General features: G+C 39.2%; 1 protein-coding gene across 17 annotated transcripts in view; it reads right to left on the bottom strand.

Annotated features, from left to right (window-relative positions):
• The window catches only part of LOC108754157 (collagen alpha chain CG42342), a 171,205-nt gene that overhangs the window by 10,312 nt on the left and 140,107 nt on the right, over positions 1-20,786 (bottom strand). For 12 of the 17 annotated variants that reach the window (XM_018496257.1, XM_018496250.1, XM_018496251.1 and 9 more), the window contains 10 exons: positions 18,672-18,760; positions 11,807-11,933; positions 9,727-9,815; positions 8,511-8,600; positions 8,381-8,425; positions 7,720-7,746; positions 7,509-7,544; positions 6,257-6,361; positions 5,520-5,564; positions 4,731-4,793 (listed from right to left, as the gene is read on the bottom strand). In XM_018496257.1, coding sequence (XP_018351759.1) covers positions 4,731-4,793; positions 5,520-5,564; positions 6,257-6,361; positions 7,509-7,544; positions 7,720-7,746; positions 8,381-8,425; positions 8,511-8,600; positions 9,727-9,815; positions 11,807-11,933; positions 18,672-18,760 — 716 coding nt within the window. The other 5 variants (XM_018496265.1, XM_018496267.1, XM_018496268.1 and 2 more) reach the window with 5 other exon arrangements.

Here is a 20,786-nt window from a genome sequence, read left to right as displayed (position 1 = left end):
ACAGCGCGTTCTCGAGTTTCATCGGTGAACTTTCGCGATCCATCCGACGCACTAAAACGGAACTTTTTAATGAGTGCTCTCACTCGCGAGTACCTCGTTGACTGAAATTTCGGCGAGATTGGGATTGTATATCGAATTGACTTAAAACAAACGTAGATATATCCCTGTTCTACAGAATCGATAATTACAGACGTTCCCATATCGATTTACGCTCCAGTTTCCTCGCCGTTGATCAACGAGATATTCACGCAAGCCAAAGAATCTAATAAAACTGAAAAACTCCGTTCTGGCGTCCCGAAAAAAATCGCGTGTTCGCCGATAGAATCGAGAATCGCTGTATATTTATATACATCTTTCGACTCGCGCATCTCGACGCGACTGCGTTTCTCGTTTCACGCATACGTTCCTTCCGTGTTAATGCACGTGTGTCGCGCGTGTATGTGTGAGCGTTTGTATACATATATGACGTGTTCGTGCTTGTGTATTAAATATGTATATGTGGGCGTCATAAACTTTACACGCACAGGAGAAATTGCCGCCAGATAAGGGTCGCGTCGGCGTGGAGTTCCGACGGAACCTTCGTTTCGCTCTCTCGCGCAGACTTTCTCGTCCAGTTTATCCTCTTAAGACTAAACTCTGCGTTAATTTATCGGGGTGTACACAGGGTGTTAGAAGTAGTCCGCTTGTATAGTCCGCCGTATACGGTACACATCGATTGTGACGGCGCGCCGAGGGCACCGTATATTCTACACTGTACATTTTCGCGATTCTTCTTGCCTCTTGTATTTTTAGACGTCGAGGATGGTGTGCGATCGATTAACGCGGAAGTTGATTTAAACGACTCAAAGTGCTGTAGCTTGATACAACAGTATTTTTTTTTTCACACGAATTCGACACAGTTGATTGTTATCAATTCTTGTGTAAAAATTCATTTCCGTTGAAAAATTGTTATTAATTCCAGCTCATGATGGATGAGAGGATTCTTGCGATTTATCGTGTCTCTAGGATTTTAAAGTTGAAGGGACAATTTTGAGTAAATCAATTTCCATGCGATCCGGAGCCGCACACCAACCGCGGATCTTTCACAGGAAGTAGTCGATACCTTCGACTTTCCTATATATCGAGATCGTCTTTAAAGATGCTTTCATGGAGCATCTCGTTGTACTTCGAATAAGATTCTTCTTAGGCCGAGTGTGATCACCTACCGGTAATTACATCTTGCGTGTAAATCATGCGATACTCCCGAGCTGAGGATCGTAACTCTCGATATCGAGACCCTTCCACATTTCTGTCAGCATTCGCAAAACACTTTTGTAAAAGGACAAAGCTCGGTTAAACTCCGAATTTGTCGACTACGTCGCCGAGAAACGCTTGTCGAAATTATTGACTATCGTAAACGTTAAATCGCGTCCACCAAGCGTTTATGTAGTTGACGTTTAGTTTATATCGCCAAAGAGCATGTCGTATCGACTTTATTATTGATGAAAACGTCACGCACTTGTGTTTCTCAGCTACGTTAGAGTTCCGCAGGAAAATGTCGCAAACTATCGATACGAGCACGTTAGTGCACCCGACAGGATAGAGCGGAAAAGCCGAAAGTGCAGGCAGAGAGAGAGAGAGAGAGGGAGAGGGAGAGAGAGAGAGAGAGAGAGAGGGGGAGGGACAAGGTGTACCTCCTACTTATTATTCGTAGCGGCCAGTCTCGGAAACGGTTTTACTACTGTTCGGTGAACATGAAATTTTCTCGCGACCGATGCTCACGCGCGATATCACCGACGTTTCCCACGACTCTCGTAAAAGGTGCTTGCCGAATGTAAAGGGAGTCGGAATACACCGACACTTGCCCCCACCGGTTCTCCCTCTTTCGCCGCCACGCCTCGACTGCTGCTTCTTTATGCAAGCTTTATGCAAGCGATGATTTAAAACGCATCCAGCTGCATTCTGCGCGAGAAGCCGCTTTTAGCGAATTTAATTGTCAATCAACGCGATTTTTATCAACGCTCGCGTCCTGATCGAGCAGTGTTGAAAGATGAGGGACGTTATCGATGTTCCTGATGAAGCCATCCTGACGCCAGCAACGAGTAATCAGGAAAATGTTCAACGCGATCAACCTGTGCCCCGATATGAATCTTGTTTTTACATTTGTTCTTTAACTTCTACCAAGCAAGAGAAAGAGATCACGTCCGATTTCTCGCTTTTGACGTTACAATTTAGTACAATAGCGATGTGATCGGGAGTCTTAATATTTATTCCCCTCTGTTTCTCTTTCCTCCTTTTTCCTCTTCATCAATATATCTTACAGAATTTCCCTTCCCTTGTAACCGTGCGGAACGTTCTTGATGATTCGTGAAATGCGACTGGAATGCTACGAAGAAATGTAGAACGAAGAGGAATCATGATAAATGGCTGGGTTATTATTAGGTGCCGGCAATGCTGCGAGAGCGAGCTTTCGTTAAGTACAAGCCGACTGAATTATTCTCAAGAGAGGCACAACGGAAAAGTAGATTTTACCAGACAAGGGACAGACTGAAAATTGTTTCTCAAGGCTCGTCAAATTAGTTTGGACGAAAATTAAACTTTTACTTTTCGACACTTCTGGATCGACAAAACTACGCCTTCATCCAATTTTGTTCTTTCTTCTTGTCACGTTTGTAAAAAATACTTTATTTGAAATAAAAAATTGAGCTTCTAAATAAAAAGCACGCTTCTCAAGTTTTATGCAAAACGTACCACGCAAATTTATGCGATTCGAGGGGATAAAATATCGCGAAATTATCAGGTATACGAAATATATTTCGTATATAACGCGATGAAATAATATCGTACTTCACTCCGTTATCGTACTTCACGCTGCAATAGTGCGATAACACTAAAGCACTAAAGCGTTTTCGCATTTAATTCGATAAGATCGAGAAGTTCTTACATGCTTACATTATTAATGACTCGTTCGGAGAAACGACGTCCGTACGCTTCTTTTCTTTCGCTGATGACACAAAATTTAGCGGGACGGCCAAGCTCGGATTCTTTTTAGATCCACCAAACTCTGAATACTCGTGTCTCGATCGAGAGAATCCGTTCTCGACGGTCGGCGCGAGCGCGGCGCTTGCTTATCAAGCCGACACGTAGAGTAAGTTAAGAGGACGGATGATAGCAATGCGTTAACGCGTGAACCGAGAGCGAGCAGCTTACTATGAGAAAGTGGCGTAAACCAAATCTCACGGAGTTCGTTAAAGCGAACACCATGGCATCGCGGTCTCTTTGCCCGCGGATTAATTAATTCATTAACGTTATTTCACCGAATCTGGTTTAAACTCTTTGCAGAATAAGCGGCTCCGCGGCTTCGTTTACACGACATCGAATATACATGGATGATCTCTCGGGAAGATATATATTTTAGCAACGAATTTTTGGACGAATCGGAATTTCTTTCTCAGCCAATAATTTTAGGCAATTTAATTAGAGAATACAAGTCGAAAATATGCCTCTTTTAAAAATTCGTCAAAGAATCCGTCTTCTAAAATGATTTTAGGCAGTAACCGGACATGTACAGCTTCATTCCGATATCGCTGATTTTCAGGCGTAACTTTTACTTCGTGTGGCCAACTCTTTCACGAGTTTCGGTACTCTGGAAGACGTCCCTTCCGCGTTCTTGTTGTCGCCAGACATCGAATTGCTCGACGAATCTATTCCACGCCTGTAAACTCTGTGAAAAATTACGATCGCAAGCTATATACACTGAAACAATACTAAATTTAATAAATATTCATTCGAATAGTTCTAAGCAAATATTTACTAAATGTAAACATATATTTATTTAATACAAAAATCATCGATTTGATTTAGCTATCATTTTGTTTATCGAGTAAATATTTATCGCAAGTAAATATTTAAATACTTAGCACTATTCGAATAGATATGTATTAGAATTTAGTAAATTTTTTCCAGCGTACGGAACTTGTACGATCCAGCTTTTGGGTTTTGTTCTCGAGCGAAGTCGGGCGCAAAGGAACACCGTCGGCGTTGAAAACTTCTCAACGCCGAGGCGCGCGTATTCTTTCAAGACACAAGACGCGTGTCCGTGAGATTCGATCGGTAATGTACTTTCCGATGTCGAAAGGAAAAATGCGCGACCTCGGCGTTCCGCCGTACCAAAGTACGGATCGGAGTCTTCTCAATTCCGAAGAAGGCTGACGTTAAACTTCGCGTTAAAACACTTCGAACGTAGAGCCTGTAGTGACAGCGACCTCGCTGGCAGACGAGACCGACCGACGGCGCTCGAGATCCATCTCGACGGAATCCAGCCGACTTGGAGGGTCCTAATCGCCTCGCGATTGCAATTCTATCGATCTAACGCGCAATTAACGACAGTCGTCGTCGTCGTCGTCGTCGTCGTCGCCGTCGTCGTCGTCCTCGTCGGCGGCAGGAAGCGACTGTCTTCGCGCGCGCAAAGTATTTAACGAGACGTCCGCTTGCCTCCTTTCGAATCGCCACTCTCTCGACGTGACGACAGTCGCCGCTTCGTCGACGCTCCCTCTTACCCTAAAAGCCCTTTTGTACGGTATCGTATGTACACGCAGAAGTAAAGCGTACTCGAGAGGCGATCGAGAGGTACGCTTCGCCAGGCTGCGTCGCGCGATAATGTGTGAACGCACTTATCGGCTTATCAGCGAATTCCGCGGCGGCGGCGCCAAGTTACGATGACGTTAGGAGCGGGAGGTCCGCGTTCTTACCATGGCACCAGGTTTCCCGGAATCCCCGGGCTTTCCGGACTCTCCCCTCAGTCCCATGGGGCCCTGAAAGTAGATAGACAGAATGCCCATCAGCATGTCTCGCCCGCCGCATTCGACGCGGTCTCGCAGGTGGTGGATCAAGCGCGCGACACTCTTTTCCGTCGCTCGGAGGAGGATATGCAGGCTCTAACTTGTATTCGGTCTTTTTCTCATGCAGAGAGATTGCGTGTATACCTTCGTAACATTGTGCGCACGCCTCCTCCCGTCTTTCTTTCTCGTGTACCTATTTCGTTCTGCCGATAAAGTCCAATTCGTTAATTATACCACGTGCCACAATATACCCTACAACTCTTTCAGTCCCAAACCATTTTTTTCAAAGTTGACGAAGAATCTTGTGGAAAAAGAAATCTTGTGTATCATATATTTGAGTGTGTTGATAACAAAAAAAAAAATAAACAACGTTATTTTTCTGTTTTTAGACGAAAAATTTATCGAAAAATTGCAGTAAACTCACACAATGGACTGAAAGAGATACTAACGCTAACAATGCAAGGTACGGAATTTTCGGAACGCGATTTTTTTGCAGAAAAAGCAAAGGACACAGGACAGTTTTTTCTTTTTTTTTTTTTTTTTTCCCCGAGGAGAACGTTCGGGGGGTGGTCCCGTCTGCGTTCTATCTGCCTTTGTGCGTCCTGTATCCGCGTTTCCTTTTTAGAGCGCGCTTAAGGCTACACGTGTGTGCGTGTGTTTGAGTGCATGCTGTGTGTAATCTGGAGAGAAAATACGTACGGGCAGTCCCATCGGACCAGGATCCCCTTTGGCACCCTTTTCTCCCTGTAACGTGAAAAAAGAAAGAGCGACGCGTGAGAACGGGCTTGTCCGCATTGCAATGGTGTCGCGCACGCAAAAAGGTGATCTCAAAGATCACCGGCGTGAATAGCTTCACGCCTCGGGAGTCACATCGCAAACGCGATCTTTCTCGCATACGAAGGGTTCTCAACTAGCCCTCAACGGCCCTTCGCAGCTTTTCTTTTCCCCCATTATTTCGCGATCGGAACGAATATCTTTCTCGACTGCGGCTTTACTTTTCATATCATCATCGATGTCAAAATAGAGAAAGTTAAAATGTTCAAAAGAGAATGAATTTTTTTTTTGTCGATCCTGTTAGCGCGTGGTAAATTTTTTTTTTCGTTGCTGTGCGCGGAACGAACTAAACTAATAAACGTGAAAAAATAACGCCATTTATTATTGCGATCATAACCGGACTCCGCTGTAGTTGTTACGTTTCCCAAATTCAGTGATAGTACGACGGAGATAAATAAAAATATAAAGCTTGATGTATAAAAGGTTTTTCACGATGGTTTTTCGAACAAAACGGAGCGATGCAAACAGATCGATTCTGTTATTCGATGTCTGCAATCTCGAAAAGAGAAATCAACATTCGTTTTCCAGTGCGCGAACGCGAACGCGTATAACTGCTTTCATATTCTACACACGCGAACAATAGATAGGTAATGGTTACTGACAGGATCGCCCTTGGCGCCATCGTGTCCTCTGTCACCCTTGATCCCGGGTGGGCCCTGCAGTCCGGGGGTACCAGCGGGTCCTGGGGGTCCGGGCGGGCCCATTATCTATGCATCGACAATATCATGAATTAATAACTTAATCGATATTTAAATCAGAGGCACGCGATGTGATTTTTCGTGCTACATCACATGCGATTAAAGCCGGCGGCACACGATGCTTGTTTTCTTGCTGGATTGCTAGCTGGAATAAATTCTTGCCACTGTATTGGCTACGATGCTGAGACACTGTCACAGTACGGCAGCCAATACGATGGTAAGATTCTAACCCAGCTATGAATCCAACAGGACAAGCGTCGTGTGTCGCAGGCTTTAATAGGCGCGTTCAGAAGAAAAAGCAGCTTTACAAGTGTTGCGAAACTTTAATACGATAGTTCTTTAATATGATTGATCCTGTCCTTAGTTCTTCACTGGATCTAAATCAATCATATTAATGTATTTTCCAACTGCCCTTGCAAAGCTGTTTATTCTATTCTACGCAGCCATTAATTAATCACTAAAATTACACCACACAGGACTTTTATCTAAAGAATCATTTTACTTTTGTTCACCGAATATTAAACAAGAATAAAATGAGGTCTGAAAAGCACTCGAGTGGGAATCTGAACACGTCCGCAAAATTTCTAATAATTTATTAGATCGCGATCTAGCACGAAAAATCATATCGTGCATTTTATCGATTAAGAAAAGGTTATTCTTTCGTAAGTAATTAATTTTTGGGTTCTAAAACAGCTATGGAGATTTCGATCGATTATAATTATAAAAAAGGCATAATTATAAAATTTTAATCGATAATAATAATGAAAAATGAATAATTATGAAAAGTAAATTATTGTTGTATTTTATTTTCCTAAAAATTCCGACGCGGATGAATGTATCATAAAATCGAGGAGAAAAACGGATTTTGTTCGACAATTTTTACAGCTTTGAGCGAATTGCTTTATAATCCCCATAAATCGTGCCGCAAAGGGTTACACATAACTACATAAAACGCGGCCATAACGGAGCACAATGTCGATGTCGCAATGGCGCGACCGAAAATTTAAAACCCGCTCGAACAGACAACATGGAAGCGAAGTAATATTGTCCGGCGTATTTTTATTTTGTATTTTTTACAAACCGGACATTACCGTATATCGCGGTAACTAGCGGACGCATTCGTGAGAGAACGACGCGTTTTCGTGAGTTAACTTACCACTTCCCCGGCGTTCATCTCGAACGTGCCATCTCCCTGCGAACAAACGCGCATTCGTGTTCATACATGTTGTATTACTATCACGTTACACTATTCAATGTAACATTAACGATTTTCCATCGCGCATCCTTCCCCGATCAAGGGCGATTCTTTTGTCGCACGATCGAGGACGAAGGCAACGAAGATATCTCAGATACAAACTGCCACATACCTGTCTTCGCCTGAGCTTTTTGTACTTCTATGGATGGAAGGTCGATGTCCCGCCATGAAAAGAAATTTATTTTATCGTGAGATACTGCCTAACGCACGCCTGCGTTGAAATCGCAGTTCTGGTGCTATCGCGATCGCACCAAAACTGCGATCGATCGTGAAGCTATTGTGACGAAAATATAATAGCATTTATGCGGAAGATGCGGCAGCTTCGCGATCGAAATCACGGCAGCTGCATTTATCGACGATCGTCCGTCAAAGATATAGATATTATTCTTCGATAATAGAATCTTGCTTAAATTTATTGGATCCTGAATAATCCTAATTTCTGCAAAATCATTCCGGTGGGATCATATTTCATACGTACTGTAACCATGATTCGATTTAGATCAAGATATTAAAAAGGCAAAAAGTAATAAATATGTAATTGAACAAACGTACATTATATTTATATATTTATAATTCCTTATATACTTCTCTTATTATATAATTCATATTATTTGTATTTATATAATTCTTTTTCTACAACATTATCCATTTTTATTAGTTTTATCATATTATATAAATTATTTTTGATTTCTCTTTTATCGAACAAGAATTAATGATTGATATCACATTAATTTTCAAAACAGCGTCAACGCAACAAAATTTAACAAACTCACCGATTCGCCTTTCTCTCCCTTTTCGCCTTTCAGTCCAGGATAGCCCTGTCAACAAGTAGAATCACATAAGACGGAATATTTATGATAAGAAGGACTGTTGAAGTTATGACGTTTAAGATCATTTACGTACCGGTGGGCCGGGTAGACCCGGAGGTCCCATAAGGCCGGGGGGACCAATATCGCCGTAGTCGCCCTTTTCACCTTTGGGTCCGGATATTCCCTGAAATAAGGGACAAGCAAACGCGACATATGTTACAGCTTTATTCTTTAATAATTTAAGTATGCTAGTAGTGTCAATTCGACGATCAAAAATTAATTTGTGGACATTATTATTTCAGTTAAATGATTATGTTGTAAGGCCGACAATGTGGCGCACAGATTGACTGAAACAAATGTATTTAGAAATTTATATTAATCATTACTACCCAACATTAAGCTTTAACCGTCTTTATACATATATTCTTTCTATATTTATGTAATATATTCATAGATATTGGCCATATTTTTATAGCTTTATTCTTCCTTATTTATTTTTCCTTTAAAAAGCCTTCCATGTATTACGTAATATTGATTTTGCACATTAATTAGATTAACACATAATATTCGTAACATTATATGAGCGCAACTGAAAATTGCGTTGATATAATGTTACACATATTACGTGTTGATAATTCAGCGCCAAAGGGATATCTAATATTTTGTGAATACATTATGATACATTGCGGATATATCCTTCTGGGAATAACGTGCTTAATATTCTTTTAAAGTCTTAATATTCTTTTAAATTTGGACAATGTAAAAATTCGATAATGTTTACTTAACTCATTCATATTAATAACTCGAAAATCACATTTTTTGTACCATTTTTTAAGCGATATATCGATGCTACTGAAAGAAACGTTAAATCTTAAGGCATCGAAAAATGCCACAGAAAATAACGGACAATAGGGAGTTTTTGCAATAACGTGAATTCAGATACGCTAAAGTCATGTTATCCATTTCTTAATTAGTTGTTAAGATAACTTGACTTTAACATTCCGTATCTGGTATTCCATAAACGGTATTGCAGAAACTCCCTATTAAGTATATATAATACTATGAATTTATTTTCCTACAACACTCTCGGGAGATTCTCTCCCGCATTTGCTCAACTTGATTCAACAATCTAATCACTGCAACGTAAAATACGCTGGCATTATGCAAAAGTCCGACGACGCGAGGGATATTAAATTTTCGTCACCTTTGTAAAACACGGTGGCCATAACGTCTCCCGAATATTACATCGTGAAGGGCGTGGAAAGACGAGGAGATTTGGGGAAACCATTTCTCATTTGCGTCCCACTTACCGGTAATCCGGGGGGTCCTTGGATACCAGGATCGCCGTCGGTTCCATTGAGCCCCTGCAAGCCCTGCAGTCCCATCTCTCCCTTGGGCCCTGAAAGCGAATTTGCCGACCGTGAGCTGCTCGGTTGCTCGAGCTCGCCGAAGTTAGATTAATTCGCGCGCGTGAGCGCGATCGATGACGCTCCGCAATTCCGAAACGCGCGCGTGGCAAGAAACCTCCGGCGCATTGCCCACTTCGCCTTCCGTCCGTCGTTTTTCCGCTCTCGACTTCATTTTGCTCCGGGCGATTTCCCCGTGTCGGGAATACTTCCGGCGTGTTTATCGCGTTTCGATAGAACGGCTCACCCGAGGGACATCCGCGGACACTCGACGTTTATTGTTGTATTAAATATCAGAGATCTTTGAATATATGTATACGGGATCGTATTCTTTTTAATCCGTAACTGGAACATGTGAGTCCTATATAGCGATCCTACGAGGACGTTTTTTCTTAATTTTGAAATAGTGTAATGATTTGAAATATTTTTGTTTCACGATTTTATTTTTCACAGTTTTTCTCTATTCATGTAGGCTAATTATACTATATTTATATTAAATTTCAGTACATTCTTAAAGAAAATAAAAGTAGACTAATTATTTATCGTACTATATTTGTGCTAAGTTTTAGTTATTGTTTCAAATATTTTAATTTTCTTAGAAAAAAAAAATAATAAATAAAATAAAACTAATAACAAAACTAAATAAATTAAGCTAATACAAACAAATTACAAATGTTTCAATTTTTAAAGAAAATAAAACTAATAACAAATAATGAGTTCCAAGGAACCACATATTCGTTTAGTGTCACAAAAAATACGTGTTCCTGTTGCGGGTTAATGATAAAAAATAAAGAGAATTTTTCAGATAAGTCATAACAAAACACACATTTGATTTGTATAAACTGGTTTTAAAGTGGCAGTCAATGAAATATTGTTACTACATTAATATCTTCTGCATTGTCTGCCGATACTTTGATTGACATCATGGAAAGCATTTATCACAAGACTGTCACGTTAACAATCCCTCAACATTTGCCGCTAAATGCGCAATAATATTCGCAACGTCGCACATAGCAATGATAAATATCGATCGCCCGATGACTCTTTCAGAAAACAAACGTTTAATTAAATATTCAATTCAATACGAAGAGCGAATTAATATTTAATTTCCTACATCGAACGATGGGCGTTATTAACTTTTGATTGAAATTTTTCGCGGAAGGCGAAGCTGGCGCGCATTACCGGAAGAGAATCGAAGGCACAGCCTTCAAATTCTTTTCCCTAGGGGCTAACGCGGGGTCGTTTTCAAGTTTCGTAAGGGAACTTTTCGAATCGTTCCACTATTACATATCTTCGAAAAGTTAAACAAGAAACCTGAACTGATCTCGCGCCCGTGTTCAGTGGACCCGCATTATTCTCTGTATGTTTGCATAATCAAACAGAAAAGTAAGATTCTTTAACATCACGTTCATTTGGTATACATTTTGAAATTATATGATATACATTTTGAAACTATGAGACATTATTCTTTCATACCATTATATGCAAAAATATTCGGAAGAAGGTGCGGTGCCATTGATGATACAGTAAACGAACCGTATAACGGATATTTGCCTGTTTATTTTCCTAGAAAAAATTTGATATACCATGAATTTTAAAGCTTCTCGTATTGAACGTTGAACTATTGAAGAAATCAACTAAAAACAAAAAATGAAAAAAAAAAAAAGAAATAAAAAACTTAACGATAAAATCTGATCGGTGACATTAATCGTCGTCGATCGTGGATTATCTTCTGAAAGATAGATCTGTGGCTATTACTGCTAACTATCATTTTGAGAAAGATTACACGAGTTCCGTAATTTTTGGATTTTTCGTGCGAGTGCACGGAGATATAAAGGCGAGATCAAAGGTATGTACAAAGAATCGCGGATTTTCGTGGGAGAATAATTCCACGAGGAATAAGAGGGCGGACACGATCGCTTTTTTTCGGTGCTTTATCCTTCGTCTTTTCCCGCCACGGTAGAATGGTTTCGTGATAATCTACCTGATAAACCCGCGTCTCCCATGGCGCCCTTTTCGCCCCGGTAACCCCGTTCGCCGGGCTCACCCTTCAGACCCGGCAGGCCGGGGGCACCCCTCGCCAATGCCAAACCGCTCTCACCCTTGAAACCCTACAATGACACTGCAAGGTCAGATCCAACCAGGTCCTCCATGTGCGCTGTCAATTTCTTTTTCATTGTTGCTTCTAACGAAGCGTTAATCTGTCTTGTTTCAGAGAGGAGGGAGAGGAGGAGAGGATGGTATTTCGAGATCTACGTCAATTAATTTAATCGATCTTGGTACTTCACGCCTGTTCAATTTTCACAATTCAATTTTAAGTGATAATCTACGTAATTGAATCTCTTTTTTACCTCAAGTGCCAAGATCGTAAGTGCACAGCTACTTTTGTACTACACATTTAAACACACTTACAAGTCACACTAAACAAGTTTACTTCATGACGTAGACGACGACTACTAATACTCATGCGACTACGGAGAATTCGTTAGTTAGGGTTCAAATTTAGTAGAAAATTGAGGACTACTAATGTATCTCTTTTCTCTCTCGTGCTATGATAACATCTATGATTTATAGTCTCTTCTCATAATTACAACCTGTAGAGCCGGTCCTACTGCTTAATAGGATCCTTTCTTGTTCGCAAAACGCAAAAAGGTATCCCATAAATTTAGACTTATTACATATCGGCAGTTCCACGTACATTTATGCAGCAATAAAATCTTTCAATTTACATGCATCATTAAAATGTAACGTGATATGATTTATACCGCGAAATATTATTAACAAGTTGATATAACAAAAATGCATAAAGGAGTCCTTCTTTAAATTCAGAAAATATTTTAATTATATAATTTACGAAATGTGATTCATTGAGAATATAAGAATGTTACGCGAGAGAGAAAGAGAGAAGGCGAACGAGGGGTAGGACCGACAGAAAAAGTATTAAATAAAAATAGATAAAAATATTAATATCGCGCGAAAAATGAGCATAGAGAGAGAGAGAGAGAGAGAGAGAAAGAGACACCATAGTCGCGGCAGTATAAGCTACAAACTTTGACAGGATCTTGAATACTTACGCGACAGCCTGCAGGCGCTTGCGATCGCCAGTCGATAGAGTTGCGAGAGCCTCAACACAACAACAAGCCGGGGGTAGTAGTGGTTATTAGTGATTAGTGAATCGAACCGATACACGCGGAAGAGTAGTGGGGTGGTGTTACTCGCTACATAAACACAAATTAGTTACACAAGCTACGTACACTACACGCCGAGGATATCTACTCACTAACTGTACATATACACACGCACACACTCACACGCACGCTATCAAAAGCGCTCGATATCGCCTCCGTCATCCTAAAAATAACAGTGGCGAATGCCGTGTATATCTATATACACAGTTCACTCAAAAATATCTTAGAGATTTCGACGATTTTGGAAGTCCATTTTTCCTTAGCAAAAAGTATCGAAGACAATTATATATTAGCTCTTCTCTATACTGAAAAAAATTTATTAAATTTTAATATATATCTCTTTGAATATATTGTACATAGTACTACGTAAACATTTATAATAAATATTTATTCAATAAAAAAACTGACTTACAGTCATTTAAAGTTAAATTAATGGTTTTGTATCAAATATAATTAATAAATATATATTTACATTTAGTAAATATTTACTTGGAACTAGCCAAACAAATATTTATTAAAATTTAATTTTTCTTCAGCGTATGTCTGAAAATTTTAAATTAAAGTTTTTAAACTATAGTAATATATAATAATTAATGTAGTAATTATATGTAATTGTCGAACGTTGTAGAGAAAATATGGAATTAAATTTTGCAGGCAAATTTAAATCTAATGAAAAACAAGTGAGTTCGTAAAAATTAAACTATAATACTTTCAAAAGACATCAATTCCAAGTATTGTCCGAGGATCCAAGATATTTTTGAACAAATTGGCGTACTCCGTTATCTGTAGTTAAACGTACACTTGGCCGCGGCTTTGCAATCGGGACGCACGCAGCGCATCCGGAACAAGCAGTCCGGTTTCGCATCTCGTTAGAGAAGCAAATCGAGTGGACGGGCGAAGTTGCGAGCGAGCTTGCTTTGTGGTCGAATGGCGAATTTTACGGTTCGGTGAGCCAGAGGTAAGTATCGCGAGCGGACACGTGTATCCGCGAGTTTACCGTCGTGGTTCGACCGCGAAACTGCAGCGGAACTGCCGAAGTTGCTCCGAAGGATAATTCTCGGTGTCTGAAACCGTGTCTATAAAAGCCGGATTACAAGATTTGTATAAATTTCGCATTTAATCGTATTTTCTGCAAATGCATTATATTTCCATTTACTTGCGAAATTATTCCGCATTATAGTCACAAAAAAGAAATCGCGAAACGTAATGGCAATTGCATTAAGAGAACAATTCTTCTTACAGCAGAAAGGAAGACATTAAAGGACTGATTTGTGTTCAAGAGGGTGTAAGTAAAAGGAATAATATTTTTTTATAGACTCCCATTTTATGATATAATATTCGGACGATTAGGGAATATCTCGAAAAATTGAGCACGAACATGGTGTATTTATGCAAATTTCAATATTCTTGCTTAATTTTTCCTTAACCAAAATTTAATAAGAGCTATTTTTAATTTTTCGTTGTATCTTATAATTCAATATAGTCCTATATCTGAAAAAATGTATTTTTTCATTGGAAGATGTGAAACTCGTGCATGTATTTTTTTTACTCATTAGTTTAAATTTGTCATGCTTTTAGCATTACACGTGGTAAAATTCGCTGTCAAAAGTATACTCGTTCACTAGCCATTTTACTATAAAAAATGGCTCGTTGTAATTCCACAAAATAAAATACATAGAATTACGAAGAATTTAATAACTTCTAAATGGGACAGAGCACTTTTCTGTCGTAAATACATGAAACGAACAGACGAACTTTAACTTTAATTAGAGAAAAAAACACGTATTTGTGCATTAAATGTACATAAAATGATGAACATGTTTAAAAATTAATATCGTTAATTTATATGAAATTTGATTTTATAAAACGCAATCGTTTATTGTACAAGTATAATTATTTTACAGAAAATTTTACGTATTTATATATAGTATTCCCCCCCAGACGTAATTTTCAATTGTTACATTTAAATTAGCAAAAAAATTTATTACATATATTTTAAAATATTATAGTGCGAAATGCTGACGTAACAGTAAAAGCTAAGAATAAAAGAAATGAATAGAATTGCATTCTTTGATCGATTATAATCAATCTCATTTTTCATTGTCATTAATTCTATTTAATTTTAATTAATTCCCTTTTTTTCCGAGGAAATATTTCTACTTTTATGCCATGCTGAGATTGCCTAAAAATTATGTTAAACCGCAACAGCATTTCAGCTTGACACAGAAAGAGAAACCTTGAGAAACTAATATTCCTTGCAAAACCAAAGCAATGAATTTCATCAATAAAATCACATTTCGAATCACGTTTCGGTTGACAATTTCAAACACGTTATAATACCACGGTGGTCACCTACGGTCAGAGCAATCATGTCGAAGCGTTTCATTAATTTTTGACAACCACATGTTGTAACAATGGGTCAATTAACAGGTATATCGCGTTGTACTTTCGCGAAGAAACTTTCATTTCATCTTTATACAATTAAAATGCGTCGCGCGTTCTTCATTCTAGGGATGCTGTCACTCGCGGAAAAAAATACAAGCGTCTGCGGAGGATGCGCCGCGTGTGGTCGCCATTTGCAATAGCCATCGGAAAATTTACGATCGCTCGGCAGATCTACGAGTATACTTACGATGGACCCGAAAGAGTGGTACGGTCGCACGCCAAGCTCTTAGGCGCACTAGTTTACAGGTGTTAGGCGCGTAGGCGTGTAATTCGGCCGGAAGGAGAGCGCTTTAAGCCCGCCACCCCTGTTTGTTCGCTCGCTTGCTTGCTTGCTTGCTTGCTTGTTTGTTTGCCAGCTCACAGTCTGCGGTTCGCGAATGGTGCCGGTGGTGATGAGCGCGAATGCGTGGAGACAATCGACGTCTCGACGTTCGCGCGAGAGGTAAAAACACGAGAATAAGAAATAAGGAGAGAAAGAGAGAAGAAGAAAGAATTAGGGGGTTGAGAAGAGGGGGTTGAATCCGAGGAGAAGCCTCGGATGTCATAATATGGATACGTGTTATTTGCTGCTACCAACGTTTCTTTTTTTCTTATCTGCTTTCTTTTCCCGTTCCTGCTTACTATTCTACTTTTTTCTTTTTTCTTCATTTTCCATGTCGTTACTTTTTTCGCATTTTTCTTTATGGGACAGACGAGTCCCCAGCAGTCGCTCGAGGTACGTATGCAATTCCGAAGATGGACACGGACGGGCGAGGAAAGTTCCCGAAGGAGGCGCGAGAAAATATCGCGTGTAAAAAAATATACATACGCGGTTTCGCGAATCGAATAGCGACAAGAGCGATATATCTGTAACAATGTGTTGCCGAATAACAAATAACACATGAAATATTCTGTGGTCAGTTTATAAATGTATGAATTTCAAATTCAATGTTACTTCATTCGATAGGAATCGAATATATGTATGTGCGTGCGCGACCGCATTTAAAAACTGTCGCAGTTGTTACATTGTAAATACACTGCAATTGCGTTGTAAACACTCAAATAAAAGAAATTAATTGATCAACGTTCATTGAAACCTTGTGGAAAAGTTCCCTGAGAATTCCTGGATTTTCCAGATATTTTTATTCAAAATTCCAGGTTAGAGAATGCAACTTTGAAATAAATTAGAGTGCAAACAACGTAAAATTAACTGTGTATTAAAAATTAGTAAAAGATTCTACGAGACTATATCTATCGTTTTCTACAATTGCGAAATCTATACGACTAACAAAGATTCATTCTCTTCTGTTGAATATTATCTTCTATTTTTACCCTGATTTTTTAAATAAAAACTCGCGAAGATGTACGTGAATATATGCAAATGATGCTATACTTATCGCTAATCAATTGTTAACATTTTGCATTATCAAACAAAAAGTGTTTGCAAAAAAACTGTATTTTCAGAAAAACACAGAAATTAAATTTAAAGATTAAATTTTTTAAATTTCTCTGAGTACCGATACAATTCTGTGAAACTTCCTGATTTGTAAGATTACAAAAAAAAAAAAAAGAAATCTCCTTTGGAAAATTGCAGATTTTCCAAATTTTTCCGGGTAGTAAACATCATGGATCAATTACATTTTTTACACGGAATTGAAATTCTAGACGTAGAATCAAGTGGAGAAGATTCGTTTCTCGTTCCTTTAACGCCGTCTCTTCGTGTCGCGCAACCACGGCTCCGTCGAGGAAGTAAACATCCTCGCGAAGCGAGATTACAAATCGTCTCACAGCGAGGAACTTCCCTCTGCCCGTAACCGTAACCGAGTTGTGACGATGCTGTTCGGCTGCAGTTTATTCGACGATGCAAATGTGACGGAGTGACGTACGTGCTCATGCTCGCGTGACTGCGTGAAGAGTGCCGTGCCGTGCCGTGCCGTGCACGCGCGTCGTGCTTGCGGCTCGAAGCGTCTCGCAGCGCGAGCGGAGTCGCTCGTTTTCGGAACCAGAGAGATCTCGAAGATTACAAAATCTAATATTCCGCGGGAAAAGCTCGAGACGTCGGCGATGTTTGAAAGTAGGGCGAAAGAAACCAAGAAGTCGAAAAGGAGCGAAAATGGATAAAAAAAAAAAAAAAGTCGCATATTTTTCGCGCAGAAGGGAGAATTACGGCGTTTGTTCTCTTCGGCACCGCGAAGAATTTAATCGGCAAAAAATAAAGGATTGATGATTGAAATCTTCAGACGAGTCGAGTGCAATTTCATTTATTTAAATCTACCGAAGTAATTAATGCTGAAATTTATCAGGCAAAAATCGGGGGATGAATAATGTTTTGCTGATTTCTTAAATTAGATTGATTAGAATTGAGGTACGAGCAAGCAAACGAAATATGATGAGACCGATATATATCCACTGAAAAAAATATAGTCAACTTTAATAAATATTTAGTTGAACACTGCCAACTAAATATTTATTAAATATAAAGATATATTTATTTGATACAAGAAATTTGATTTAACAATAATTTTTTTTACTGAACAAATATTTATTTACTGTAAGTAAATGTTTAGTTGGCAGTGTTGAACTGAATATTTATTAAAATTGATTGATATTTTTTTCTCAGTGTATAAACGTAGTGCTTTACGAGAAGATCCGTTTCTCCAACGCGGCATTAAGAGCGACGTAATCGGGAATATCAATTCAGGCAATCTCTAAGGCCATGTGACGGAAATTTTGCTGACGCTAAACACTCGATCTATATATATCTACATATAGATTCAGACTGGAGAGGCATGTGTTGTGACACGTTGTAAAAAAAAAAACCAGACTGAATTCCACGCGGAAGAAAACTACGGTTACGTCATGCTACGTACATAAGAGAGATCTAAATGGTGACGCAAACCAAGTCAAGAAGCATGCGGTTATCAGCGTCCGAGGGACGTGAATGTTCAATATACCTTTGCTATCATGCAAAAACATGCATATATCATGCGGGACGCAGGATGCAACTGGAAGGTTCAAGAGGGTATCAGGGAACAGATTGGATGGACCATCCCTTTCTTTCTTTTTTCTTTCTTCTTTTAATTTGTTTCTGCTTCCTGCTACGTTCGGATTCAATCAACGGATAACGGGATCGGTCGGATGGATGGATGGCTGAGTAGGGATAGGGTGAATGGATGGTCGTACGGGGTTGCTTTGGTCGATGGTCGGCGGCGGTCGGAGGACCTCGCTGAAGCTTACCCTCTTCCCTTGCTTTCCCCGAGTACCCTTCTCGCCGGGTAGGCCGGGCGGTCCTGTCGGGCCCAGTTCTCCCTTCTCGCCCGGAGATCCTGCGTGCCGTGGATAAGATGAGACATGCTGCCCGCACACCACGCTGGCTCGTCCGCACGCACGCACGCACGCACGCACACGAACGAGCAGCGCGGAATTTCCATTTTTCGAAGAGAATCTTCGAGTGATTGAACGCGGCGTTTCACGACGGATCGCGTGATCGAGCTTTACGAAAATAGATATGGACCGAAAGAACGCGGCGCTTGCGGCGATTTTGGAATAAAACAAATTGTGCGAAGAAATTTTGCGACAGGTAACGCGATCGGTTGAAATGTTACAATGTAAACCCGAATGTAACACGATCAATTAGAATTACGCGTAAGAAAATGGTTTTGCTGAAGTATCTAAAAATTCAGTTATAAGATACAAATCTGAAGATAATTTTGTTGGACCATCAAAATAATTATGCAGAAGGCTTAACGTGGATGACAATGTTGCAAAAAGTTTTAACATTCTAGTAATTAGTTTGAGCGCCCTACGTAATTATTTTGATAGTTGAAACAAAATTTTACTGAGATAAAATTTATTAAATCTTAATATATAATTTTTCAATAGCATTAATTTTTAATTATAGTAAATAAATATTTATTTAATAACAAATGGAGAGTTAAATCAAATTAATGGCTTTTGTACAAGTAAATATAAATGTACATTAACATTAATCGAAGAAATATTTAATTTAGTACATTTTTTTCAATGTAGAATTTTTAAATACTTCATAGTAAAATCGTTCTTCCCGTGTAAGAATTGAAAACTGCGGTTTGTCAAGCGTCATACAGATTAACACTTCATTTGCAGTGACGTGCTTGATCGTTACTTTTTTATCGACTGTCTTTTGATTTATCTACAGTTCTCAGATAGAACTGACAGCAATATATTCTCGCAACGAAAACGATCAATGCTATTCTGTCACACGGCAAAAGAACTTCTATATCTGCATAATAGGATTTTCTTTCATTTGCTCGCCAGTAATAGAATGACATTTGTCATAACTTCTATAATACTGATATAAAAATTAGAGAATATTTTGTCTTTATAAAATTTGTTTCAAATCGATATAAAATTAAATAAATTTATATTATTATTTTCTTTTATATTTTATAAAAGAAAACTTCTTTGGAAAATGAATTTGAAATTTGCTTATCTTCCTTTAGTGATTAATATCGCTAAACACATAAACTGTTAACTTGCGTGTGTTACTTGTTTTAACGCGCGAGCTACCTTTTCTAGGTGTTATTTATACTATAAAGTACACGAAATGGCAACTGTGTCTGTGTGTGTGTGTGTGTGTGTGTGTGTGTGTGTGTGTGTGTGTGTGTGTGTGCGTGTGTGTGCGCAAAAATTTCCACGTGCACAAAACGAAATTCGAGGATCGCGCGAGCGTACAGAGTAAATACACCGCGTGGCGCGCACCGTTGATTCTAAAATACGACTTTGTACAATATCGACAGTAGCGAGTTTCTGCGACTCCGCTGCTTGTTGCAGTTCGTGCCATGAAATTGCGAGACGGATTTGTATGTGGCTAAATTAATTCTGTCAGGCGCGCATGTATAATGCTCGGAAACGTTGTTACCCCATCCTTGGTTCTCTGCTGTCATCGTACAACGGTATAAAGACGGATTAGCGTTCGCGTAATTTCGTTTCTGTCGAATGCATTGGACTCGTATAGTTGTTAGCCGCCCTTTTCGCGACGTTGTCTTCGACACGATCATATCGGAGTTATCTTATCAACGCTAGATTATTTTCTTGCACAGACGAAGATAAACTGACGTAAAGCTTTCATCTAAAATTCACAAGGTCTACTAAAAAAAGAGGACTTTAAATCCGGTCTTTCTGCTAAATCCCTTTCGAGATCTTTACCTTCAGTTTATTCTTGATTGGAATAAAAGATTTTATCTCAAGATATGATCTAATTACTTCATTTTACGAAGGAGATTAATTTCATTCCATTCGAATCGAATAAACTTATTTTCGAACTGTATGTTTGCAATTTCATAAATAAATTGCATAAATTTTCAATAATTG

Source organism: Trachymyrmex septentrionalis, unplaced genomic scaffold, assembly GCF_001594115.1.
Source record: "Trachymyrmex septentrionalis isolate Tsep2-gDNA-1 unplaced genomic scaffold, Tsep1.0 scaffold77, whole genome shotgun sequence".
NCBI classification, from domain to species: Eukaryota; Metazoa; Arthropoda; class Insecta; order Hymenoptera; family Formicidae; genus Trachymyrmex; species Trachymyrmex septentrionalis.
This window is presented reverse-complemented; position numbering and strand designations above follow the sequence as displayed.